At 37.9% G+C, this 11,503-nt stretch overlaps 3 protein-coding genes across 6 annotated transcripts; 1 reads left to right on the top strand and 2 right to left on the bottom strand.

Annotated features, from left to right (window-relative positions):
* Positions 1 to 811: 811 nt before the first annotated feature.
* Positions 812 to 3,373, bottom strand: rps25 (ribosomal protein S25). Its single transcript, XM_030152822.1, has 5 exons — positions 3,303 to 3,373; positions 2,657 to 2,746; positions 2,347 to 2,530; positions 960 to 1,058; positions 812 to 875 (listed from the first exon to the last, which is right to left on the bottom strand). The coding sequence occupies exons 1-4, from the start codon at positions 3,303 to 3,305 to the stop codon at positions 964 to 966; spliced, it is 372 nt and encodes a 123-aa protein (XP_030008682.1). The 5' UTR covers positions 3,306 to 3,373; the 3' UTR covers positions 812 to 875; positions 960 to 963.
* Positions 3,374 to 3,584: 211 nt separating this feature from the next.
* On the top strand, positions 3,585 to 5,830 carry trappc4 (trafficking protein particle complex subunit 4). The gene is made up of 5 exons (XM_030152923.1): positions 3,585 to 3,785; positions 4,581 to 4,755; positions 5,013 to 5,116; positions 5,308 to 5,434; positions 5,535 to 5,830. The coding sequence occupies exons 1-5, from the start codon at positions 3,611 to 3,613 to the stop codon at positions 5,611 to 5,613; spliced, it is 660 nt and encodes a 219-aa protein (XP_030008783.1). The 5' UTR covers positions 3,585 to 3,610; the 3' UTR covers positions 5,614 to 5,830.
* A 152-nt stretch (positions 5,831 to 5,982) lies between these two features.
* slc37a4a (solute carrier family 37 member 4a) lies at positions 5,983 to 10,948 on the bottom strand. Of its 4 annotated transcripts, XM_030152921.1 has the most exons (9): positions 10,817 to 10,948; positions 10,017 to 10,180; positions 9,362 to 9,594; positions 8,499 to 8,742; positions 7,981 to 8,139; positions 7,797 to 7,882; positions 6,925 to 7,038; positions 6,678 to 6,816; positions 5,983 to 6,546 (listed from the first exon to the last, which is right to left on the bottom strand). In XM_030152921.1, exons 2-9 carry the CDS (start codon positions 10,162 to 10,164, stop codon positions 6,380 to 6,382), a joined length of 1,290 nt encoding a protein of 429 aa, XP_030008781.1. In that variant the 5' UTR covers positions 10,165 to 10,180; positions 10,817 to 10,948; the 3' UTR covers positions 5,983 to 6,379. The 4 variants fall into 4 exon arrangements, with proteins under 4 accessions (XP_030008781.1, XP_030008778.1, XP_030008779.1 ...); XM_030152918.1 differs by having other exon boundaries at positions 6,678 to 7,038; XM_030152919.1 differs by having other exon boundaries at positions 6,678 to 7,038; positions 10,761 to 10,932.
* Between the last annotated feature and the right edge of the window lie 555 nt (positions 10,949 to 11,503).

Here is an 11,503-nt window from a genome sequence, read left to right as displayed (position 1 = left end):
AATATGTCAACATTTCACCGCCTGTAGCTTTTAAGCCAAGAATATATAAGAGATAAAGGGTAAATCTTGTGCACCAAGTTAAAAATGATCAATTTTTATCAGGGCTTCCTTTAGAATTTAGTGGATGACCTCACCGAGTCCATGATGTATGTGCATAACAGAAGTCTTAATTACCAAGGACACTGATGGTAATGAATCACAGCAGGCTAAGTAAGGTAGGAATGTATCAAGGTTATGGATTATGGTATTCAATAATGCATTGAAAAGATTCATCTCAACCTGCTCTCAGTTTTATGAACTTTATATCACAGATCATGAGTTTACCAAATGTTGTGCCAAGTATTTGGAAGAGGGAGCATTTGATACTGTTGCCAAATTTATGATTGAGCAAGTGTTTCATTTGCATTTATTTCATCCTATCCACAATCATTAGGCAGAACGTACACCAGTCTGAGAACAGGTGGTTTCTAGCAGTGGAAAACTACATTAATATACTAAAAGCACAATTTTTGTTCAGTTTCAAGTGTTAAATTAAAACCTCTTTAAAGCAAAGCAAACCACTGGGCTGCATAATTCCTGCTTATTGCCATCTAGTTTGTCAATTGGTAAGCCATTTCTGGAAAATACTGCTTTGTGAATATGCAGCATTCATCTGCATGAAAGGCTCTTGGTCCTTTGCCAGTCGTTCAACATTGTGAATCACTCAAATCATGACTTAACTTTACACAGTTGATACATTCAAATCACCCAAACACCACCAAAACCAGTTCTTTACACACAGTATGAATAAAAAAGGGAGAAATTCACAGGGTTTGTCTTTACAGTTTTTATTCACCTTTCATTACAAACAGCTCATCACAGGAAACACAGAGAACCTGAAAGAGAGAAGTCCACAGGTCAGCCAATGAGCTCAAACCCCAAGAGACGTAACATGCAGACTGGTTTGACTTCAACTGTACCTGATTATGCTTTCTCCGTTGCTGCCTCCTCATCTCCGCCCTTGGTGTTACGTGTGTAAATCAGCTGTGCTCTGTGTTTTGACACCAGTTTGATCATGCCTGGAAAACAAAAGACCATGTTCTATCGGCATGTTGTCATTTGTTCTACTATACATACTGCATGCTCACTCATTGAGTTTGTCCAGCTCAACTCACTTTGTCAGCATCTCTCACTAACTGCTGCCAATGCACGAGAACTAGAAAACTACCACTAACTGGCTCTGAGCTACAGATACTTATGTCCCATTAACAGTTTACACGGGTAATGTTGTGATTATACCACAACAATAGAACAATAGAAGCTGCTTAATTGTAAAGGTTTTAATTCTTAGGCCTAGCAGTCTGGTGTTCCATGTGTCCTGTAGAAAAACAGTTTCATACAAAACAAAAGAAAGGCGGGGGTTTGTACTAGTCAATGTAACAGACCTTAAGTTCTGTCTACAATTAAGAGTGGAATGAGGCACAAAATATGCAGCACAGAAGACACTGTTCTTTTGCCAGGAAATATTTCACAAATACAGATGCTGAAGTTTACCATAAAAAAAGCTACTCTTTGTTTGACACGGGATGGGATATAATATAGTAAGATTACAATGTTCTGAAACTATTTCCTTTAGTACACAGTGTTTCACATATAGCCATGTGTAACAAACATTTCAAAGAGGGAGGAAAATGTCAGAATGGCATACTGAGTGGCTGAACAGCTACAAAATACATTTTGACATAATACATAGTGTGCCAGCATTCAGAACCACTAAACATAACCAACAAACAGCACTGACTGTAAGGCAGACATGACAGATGAGCTTAATGTTGCATCACAATATGAAGGATGGCACAACATACTGCTAATTTGTATTAGAGTGCAAACCATCAATGCCTTTACCCATCATGGAGAGACACATGCACCAATTATAATGTGACTAACAAGGTTGAAGAATTCATCAAGTACAGTTTTCATTTACAACCTTGAGATGACTTCTCCTCCACTACTTCTTTTGGAACTGCAGACTAGAATCTTTTCTTATCCATCCTTTCTTATTTAATTCATGCCACCTTCACTACCCTAATATTTAGTAAAAAATCTACTTTATTCAGAAACCCCAAACAAGAAAAGTGCTACAAATAAAGCAACTACACTTTTGGTGTGACTGAAATTAAGCCTGTCCCAAAATAATCAGTAAGCATCGTCATCGAAATATGTGAAAAATGTCCAAATATTTTTCTTCCCCAAAGTTTAGCCCACCTAATAATCAGCACAAAGGTTCCATTTAATGTCCAATTATTTAGTCTGAGTCAACATGCACAGCTCAGGACGGCTTCAGGACTGTTTGGACAGTTAGTTCACCTTTGGCAAGCAGTTCCTGGAGGGCATTCCTTGCAAGGGAACCACGGATCTTCAGCCTTTCTGACACAACAGCAGGGGTGATGAGCTTGTAGTTGGGAACTTCTTTGTACAACTTGTCATAGGTTGCCTTGTCGAAGAGCACCAAGTTGTTGAGCTTATCCCTCACTTTTCCCTTGGACCACTTCTGCTCAGACCAAGAAACACATTAAGTGTTAGAGTTTAATTTCCCAACCGATCAGGACAGATAACCACACCAGTTATGAAAGGGACAAACCGTGATGTGCATTCATTATTAGTAATTACAGTGTACCTTCTTCTTGGCTTTGCCTCCAGACTTGTTGACTGGGTCCTTGTCCTTCTTGGACTTGCCAGTGTCCTTCTTCTTGTCTTGCTTGGGAGGCTGAACGTAAACACATCAATTTTAAACTTTAGCTTAAACTGGTTGTTTGTAACTGCCAGTAACTTACAATATCTTTATTCATCACGAAGACAAGGAAGTATCCCCGATAAAACAAATATATCTTGTACTAGACAAAAACCAGCATCCAGCCGCTAACTACTGACCGGCATGGGGTGGCCTCGGCTGATGCATCAAAGCCTGTAAAACCGCCGCTACCAGAAATATTCACGTTATCATAATCAGTTTTTATAGTATACCCTGTATATACATGTGATTGTAGTTTAAAGTGACTTCCGTGTATCTTTTGTGGCCGACACATTATGTTAGCTTTGTGCAGCGTGAAAGCGTGGTGGAATTAGCCACTGAGCTAGCTAGCTAGCTAGCAATAAGTTAGTAAAATTTCACTATAAACTGCCTCTTCCAGACACTCGTGACAAGGCACAGAAGTGCACATCCTCCTCAACAAACATCCCGGATAGCCAGAATTCGAGATCAGAAGAGTAATTAAGCGTAATATTTATTGTCATTCGAAAAAATGTGTGACATTTCTCCTCACCATGTTTCCTCGTCAAGATGTCGGAGCGAAAGGAAGTTCACCCGTGCAAGAGCCCCTTAGACAACCCGTACATGCGGAAATGGAATAGGGACTTCTGGGAAATTTAGTTTTTGGTATTGTAACGTTTAACGACGTTATATTGACTTCTTTGTGGGAAAAAAAATAATTAAAAAAAATTTAAGAGTATTATCAATAAGTTTGACAATATTCAAAATTTTAAATAACTCAACCAGGTAAGCAAAGTCACGGTTTTCCTGCGTTTTCTGGTCACATGACACGTATTGTCAGCTGGGCAGGACACTGCAAAGATGGTGATCTTCAGTGTGTATGTTGTCAATAAGGCTGGAGGTTTAATCTACCAATATGACAACTACGTCCCGAGAGCCGAGGCTGAGAAAACATTTAGTTATCCTTTAGATCTGGTGCTAAAGCATCACGACGAAAAGGTCATTGTGTCGTTTGGACAACGTGACGGAATCAGAGGTAAGGCTACACACCATAACATCGTTAGCTCATTTTTAGCAATGCCAACATTAAAGTGGAAAACCAGGAGGTATTTGGATCTTTTGTTCAAGTAAAAGTATCAAATCTGCACTGTGGAGTAGTCCTCTACAAGCAAACCTTCTACTTCCGTGTAAGAATAGTCACTGTGGAGTAAAATGGTCCCTGTCATTGTTTTACTGTTACTTTTAGGCTAATGCAATAATATTACAAGTGCATTAATGTGCATGCAGCATGTTACTGCTGTAAATGTTTTAGACTGAACTCCTTTTAACTACTTTGTGTACTGTTTGTATAGTTTAATATACTGCAATGTGCCTTATTCTATTACATTAAATTATGTTACAGCATAATAGTCGTGAAACTTAAAACCTTCATCTTAGAAGTAGCTTATTGGTAAAACAAATGTAGTGGACTAATAAGATAATATTTATGTCTGACATGGGGCAGAGTAGTTAAGCATAACAAAGTATAACATTTAATAAAACTGAAAAACTTAAGAAACTTAAACTAAATTTTAGTAGTACTCAAGTAAGATTACTGTCACTGCATGACCTCTAATTATTAGCAGTACAAATGAGGGGGGAAAGTTATTTTATCATGTATGTGTGAGAAGAGATTATTATGAAGAAAGGTGGTGGTAAATTTGCATTTATAACATAACTTTTCTGCATGCATCCTTAGGATGTCTGTAAATTACCCTTAAACTGCATGGCTGTATAAATTGTGTTATAAATATACATAGACATGTTGGTTATTATTTATGTTTCTAATCAGTTGGCCATGCAGTGCTGTCAATCAATGGAGTTGATGTTAATGGAAAGAACACAGCGGATGGGAAGGACATTCTCGAGTACTTCAAAGATCCTGCAAATTATCCAGTGTCTATACGTTTTGGACGTGCTCGCCTGAGCTCCAATGAGAAGCTGATGCTGGCGTCTATGTTCCATTCGTAAGTTAAGTTTCACATTTTAAACGGTGACATTAAGGAGGTAGAATGAGGGTGAAGCAAATATTGTGTCAAGATCTTGATAAGCATCCATCCTGATAAACCATTTGTACAAAAAAAAAACAAAACAAAAAAACATAAATATGTTTTTAGGACTTCAAACCATTCTTTTTTTGTATTTGCTTGGTTTTTCTGGTTGGCCAGTAAAAATTAAGCCCATTTGGTACATTCATAGTCATGGGTGTGTGTTTCTCTTCTAGGTTGTTTGCTATAGGATCACAGTTGTCCCCTGAAGTTGGTAGTTCGGGGATTGAGATGCTAGAAACAGATGTCTTCAAACTCCACTGCTTCCAGACTCTCACAGGTCAGTAATGTTTTGAATGATGACAAAAGAAGCAAATGTGTCTGTATCGATCACTTGTATTTTTTTTTTTTTTTATTTTGTGTATGTTGTATTAATACTGTAACACCAACAATATAAAGCAGTGAACATGACTTGGGAATTTAAGTAATTAAATGGCTTCATACACACTTTTTTATCTCTTTTCTTTCAAGGAATTAAGTTTATTGTGCTGGCAGACCCTCGTCAGTCTGGGATTGATGCACTGTTGAGGAAGATTTATGAAGTTTATTCTGATTTTGCGCTCAAGAACCCATTCTATTCTCTGGAAATGCCAATCAGGTAAATACGAATAAGGTGAATAAGAGCATTTAGAGAGATGACCTGTGTTGTTTTTTGTTATAATTCATGTTTTGCAAATGTTTAATTATGTGATTTTCAGGTGTGAGCTGTTTGACCAGAACTTGAAGAGTGCACTCGAGGTTGCAGAGAAGGCTGGGAACTTTGGAGCTGGATCTTGAATTGGAGAAGACTTCATAAAATAAACAACACTCAGTTTGCTTGTACGTAATATTAACTAACAAACATTACAAACATATTAACTGAATCTTTGTTGGTTATGTTCAGCTGCTGAGAAAGAAAAAAAAAATGTTTTTTTTTGTTTCTGTTCACTGAAACCTTGTAAATATATCATGTTTTGTATATGTTTAAAGATTAAAATGGCATAATATAAACACATATTTGTTTTTGCGTGCATGTATATTGCTGTGTGATGACACTTACCTACTGGGTAGTGAGTATAAACCCTGAAAACAGACTCAAAGACTCAATCCAACATCATTTATTCCAGTCTTGTCGTTCATCAGGAAGACCATACATTATGTTTTTTCTCTAAATAATGAACATCTTGTAAGTCTTATTTCTATTTAGAAAGAACCATTAGAAAAATCAAGGTTCGTGCACCAGATTTCAACATCTGAAACTGCTACCAGTTTTGAGCCTTTTTATTGACCATCAGCTTCTCAGTTCTTGTGTTTATACATAAAGTGAACTCATTTGTATTTCAAAGCTGAGTTAGTGTGTTGTTTATTACAAAGTGTAAACCATTCAAGGAGAAGCTCCTTGCCTTTTTTGAAAAACTGCTTAACTGTTTAAGATATAGTTTTTACATTCATGTTATTTATGGCTGACAGAAAATACTGTGGTATAAAAAAGAGAAATATGAAAATATAACTGTGGCTCAGAATATTCCATTTTACACTTGTAGTTATGAGGTGTGATTGTGTTTTAATCTGTCTTCTTGGGCAAGTGACCCATTTTGGTTCTGATGTTGCGGAGGAGGAAGAATCCTATAGTGCAGACACCACAGGTTATCTCTGCTACCCAGAAGGCCATTTCCCAGCCGTGGTGCTTGGCAATGGTGCTGAATGGTAGCCCAGACAGGAAGCCACCAACTGAGGAGATAAAATATATGTTTATTTATTATATACGTCACTGGTATTGTACAGTAAATAAAAGCTGGTTAGTCAGGTTAGCTGTCCCAGACTCCGTACGTGAGAATTCTGAACAAACTGAATTCACTTACTGTTGGCCATTAAAGAAACAATAGCGTGCGATGTGCCACAGAAGTTGGATGGAGCACTCTCATTAGCTATAACCCCGAATAATGCAATTGGTCCATAAGAGGAAAAGCCAAAAACAGCACCCAAGGTGAGTATCCATACCTGAATATGCACATAAAGGAAGCTTACAGGGATATGTAGGATGACGTCAATATATGTGAATATGTTATACTCTGTGTTTGCATCCAGTGTGATGTCTGAAGCAGGTACCTTTGAGCTGTCAGGAGTGATGGTGACTCTGAATAGGTACATGGACACAAACATTCCAGCCATCATCATGAGTAGGATGAAATGACGGGGATTCCCATACATTCTCCTGCCTTGCTGTACAAAAAGGAAAGGTATACAGAGATTTTGTTGGCAATAATGGCTGCAAAAAATAGATAATTTTACCATTTTTCAATTGATTCTTTTTTATATAAAATATATTAAAACTGTAGAGCTAAATAGTGGATACTGACTGACAAGTTGTTTGTTCAGTGTAGGTTTATTAGAGTTCCTCTGCCATTAGAGTAATTACAATCTCAGGAAATGTGAGACTTGATATCTGTAATTCAATATACTACTGAGTGGAACAGTTCCCCTCTGTGCTAATCATTATTATTACATGAATTTGAGTGGGAAGACCTGCCATGTGAAGACTAAAAGAGGAAAACTGAAAAACAAAGAAAAAAGCACACTAAAAACATTCACAGATGTTAAAGTTTACATTGACATTAAAAGGTTTAAAAACATCTTAATTACATGTGTAAATTCCTTTGTTCATACTGTAAGTAAGTAAAATTACTAAAACATTGTTGGCCTTATGGACAATTTTGTATGCTATGAATGAAGAAGAGTAAATCATGTATTTGATAGATTTCTTCATACTTCTACATCTAAAAGAGTCTAGTAAAAGTCTTTTGGAATAAGGGTAAATATAGGGGTAGTTTACTTGCATGAGCAGCACCGGCATTAATGAAGATTATGCAGAAAAATAGGTTAAGAAATAAGAGCATTTGAACAGAAGGAAATGCTAAATAGAGTAAAACTCTCTGCTAAAGTATTTAAAAGTGTCCATCATGAACTTTACGTATACTCACTTTAGCCACAGCCTTGTCAGAGATGTAACCTGCTGCTAAACTGCCCAGTAGGCCTCCAACCTCCAGGGCACTAATGTATGAACTACCTACGAAAAAGAATACAGTGAACTACAAGAAGCAGTAAACTAATTAAGATGGACACATTACTTAGCAGAAATCTAAGGTGTCCTCTGCTCTTCCATACCCATGAGTGTTGACTGGCCCTTGTCCTGAATGAGAAACAACTGGCCCCAGTCGCTGCATGCTGTCTTCACCCCAAACACCACCAGGTAGGACACAGATAGCAGCCACAGGTAGGGTGACAGCAGGAACTCTGAGAGGGTGCTTTCATCACTGGAAGAACCTGAGTAGGCAGAGAACACAATATGTGACTCACTCACACACTACCTACATATTTTTGTATGTGCAAGAGACAACCACAAAAATGTGTAACAGTGGTACACCTTTCACCACAAGTTTATCACTTAGCTTAGGCCTGACCTAAATACAGGCTCACATAAGTGGCATGTGAGGGGCACACTGGGTACAGAGTCCAGAGAATCTCTGACCTTTAGACACAGGAGGCACATGTTACACAAAAACACACACATCTGCATGTGCAATGCACAGTTATGTGTTACCTAAAGTATTGCCTGTGTTAAAACAACTTTACTGTGCTTTATTCAGTCACTAAACTGAAATGCCATCACTCTGTAAACTCACCTCCTTTGCTCTTCTTAGTTGCTGGCTCTATATTGGGAAGTCCTACATCCTTAGGCTCATTCTTGATGACCAGCAGGCATCCAAAGGAGAACACCACGCAAATCATTCCAGACACTGACAGTATCGTCCTCCAACTGCAACTCTGGGCCAGAACAGAGGCAATAATGGGGCCCAGGCTGCCAGCCAAATTCATGCTGCAGGAGAGAATTGCCCACCATGTTCCGAACTGAGAGGGCTCAAACCACTGGGAGCAGAGAAGAAGAAATAATGATATGAAAATGTGACAGAGCTGACAGGAAGTGTCATTAAGTTTCCCACTTTGCCTTTTTAATACATACCTGAACCACTGCATCATTATGAATTGACGGCAGGTATTAATTGAATGACAATTATGTGACAGTTGACATATTGCATGATGGGAATAGTGACAAACTAAAAATAAGGGAGGTTGAATAAGGAAATTTCGGCACAGACTGTGTGCAGATTGCAGCACTGCTTCACTCCTTAGACTTACATGCAATGTAAACAGTCCAACCATTCGGACATTAACAAAAACTGTGCCTGTATTAAAATCACTAATTGTTCTTTATCTATAGAATTCACCGCTCAGTTTAAGTAAGCAGCAGGAATATTGATAGTTTTCCATCACAGAAGCACATTTTAAAAATAACAAACCTTGAAAAAACAATCACATGAGTGATGAGGGCTAAAAACTTATTTTTAGTAGCATTCTGCCTGTTGACCAGTTGTTTATGGTGTGTGTGTGTGTGTGTGTGTCTTAGAACCATATTGTTGTATTATATTGTAAATAATGTGGTATTCTCAGAGGACAGTTTCTGTTTTTGGGTTTTTGGCTTAGGTACCTTGCGCAGAACCCTGCCACAGGGAGGCCATCCTAAACCCTGGCCAAGGCCGTTGAGAAACCACAGGGAAGAGAAAACAGCTACAGTGGAGGACCAGGAGAAGACCACATTGATGCCTCCCACCGAGAACAGGCCAATGGAGAAGAGCCAACGGGCGCTGACCTGGTCCGAGAGCACACCGCTGATAAACTTACTGATAGCGTACGCCAGAGACTGACTGCTGGTGATCATGCCTGAACAAACGTAGAGGAGGAAGAAAAGGGTCCACACAGACCCAATGAACCCAAATGCAGTCTTTTTTTTAAATTAATGTGCAGCTCTACACTGTTCAATGATAGTCTTGTTTGTCACATTTAACTGACCCCAAAGCACTACAATATATTCTTTGTTTAGTAACATTACCGTTAAAGCAATATTTCATGGTTTTGGTTCTAACTATCAGCAACATTCATCAGTCTTTAAGATACACAGCTAATGTACAATGATTGGTTTTGTGAGAAAGAACAAATTCATGGATAGATGCGTGTAATAAAGTGTGCATACATAACTTGGAAACAACAGATACATTATACTTAAAAATGAATCATCTTGGCTTGGAGCCTAAAGATCCTGTAAAAATGGATAACTTATAATGTCAATTAAAAGTGTTTCATACCCAAATCATCCTTATCCAGCTTAATTTCTTGCATTACAGAAGGCATCACAAAGGAGAATGTCTTCCTGTTAAAGTAGTACAGCGTGTAGCCCAAAAACATGGCCAGAAATATAGTGCCACGGTAGTATCCATAGTCTGCTGAGGCCATAGCTGCAGACTTAGTCCTATTAAAAAAAAATGACAGAATCTAAGAACAAGATGAACCAAGAGTGAGGAGTGAGCTCCTGTCAAGTGACAGACCTCTGGTGCCTGTGACAGTGAACTTTGCTTCAGGATCCTCTGGTGGTTACACACAGAGAGGGGTTTGCAATCAGTAGAAGAAGTTAATGGTCAACTTTTCTGCTCTGTTGCTGATTTAATTTGGTTTATTACCATGTGGCTACAGACTAGAGAGGAAAGGAAAGCAGTTTACTGTTTCCTAAACACTGCATGATTATTGGATTTATTTGGTCACTTTTAACAAAGATCATACTGCTTGAACAATGAACTAAGATTTCATTTTCCTGTACTGCTGATGGTATGTAAATTCTTCAAATTGATTGGGTTAATCATTCACTGGGGAGACCAATAGTTACTCTGGACCAGTGGGAGGCTCCTTTTCAGATGATGGGGGGTATGAAAGAGCAGTAAAACAAACTACAAGCAAAACTAGTCCAAAATTCAGCACAAAACCTGACTTAAGACGTGACAACTGAACTCAGTATAAGCCAAAGCAAAAATCATTTAGAATGTTTAGAGACTTACCATAACACGAGGGTTTATGTATTACAAAACAATATTGAGTACCTAAAAATAGCTACCTCTATGTCGAACCCTTTTCTTTGGAGGACATCCACCTAACAGCTGTTGGCGGGTCAGACGTCAGCAGAAAAAACTTTGCTTTAGTTTGCATGGTGGTGCTGAAGATTGTGGATTGTGTAACTACATCCGCATCATACGCACTGACCACGCCCATTTACTGAACCCGGAAGTCAGTAAGTCACACACAAGCTGCAGTAATTTTTTTTTTTTTTTTTGTGAATTTGAAATTGAATCTTTAGAACGTTTATTTTTTGACTGCCCATACACCAGGAAATTTTGGACAACATTTCAAGACTGGACATCTGAGAAGGACACTCAATCGCCCAAACTGGAGTATAAAGACATTAAATTCGGAGTTATAAAGAAAAACAAAAAGCGAGAAATTATGTATAACACTTTAATTATTATAGCTAAACAATTTATACACAGATGTAGATTCATGACCCCCCCCCCCCCACACACACACACACACACACACACACACACACACACGCTGTTCTTAATTTACATAAATGAAATAATAAACTTAAAAAAAAAAAACACTGAAACATGTAAAAACCAAACAAGCCTTGATTGTTTGTGAAAATTTAAATGTATTGATTCCTGATTAGACCTCTGACTTTATTTTGATATTTATTTTATTTTATTTTATTTTATTTTTATGATGTTCTTTACAAATACTGTTC

This window comes from Sphaeramia orbicularis, chromosome 13 (assembly GCF_902148855.1).
Source record: "Sphaeramia orbicularis chromosome 13, fSphaOr1.1, whole genome shotgun sequence".
Classification (NCBI taxonomy): domain Eukaryota; kingdom Metazoa; phylum Chordata; class Actinopteri; order Kurtiformes; family Apogonidae; genus Sphaeramia; species Sphaeramia orbicularis.
Note: the sequence above shows the minus strand (reverse complement) of the source record. Positions and strands in the feature narration are given on the sequence as shown.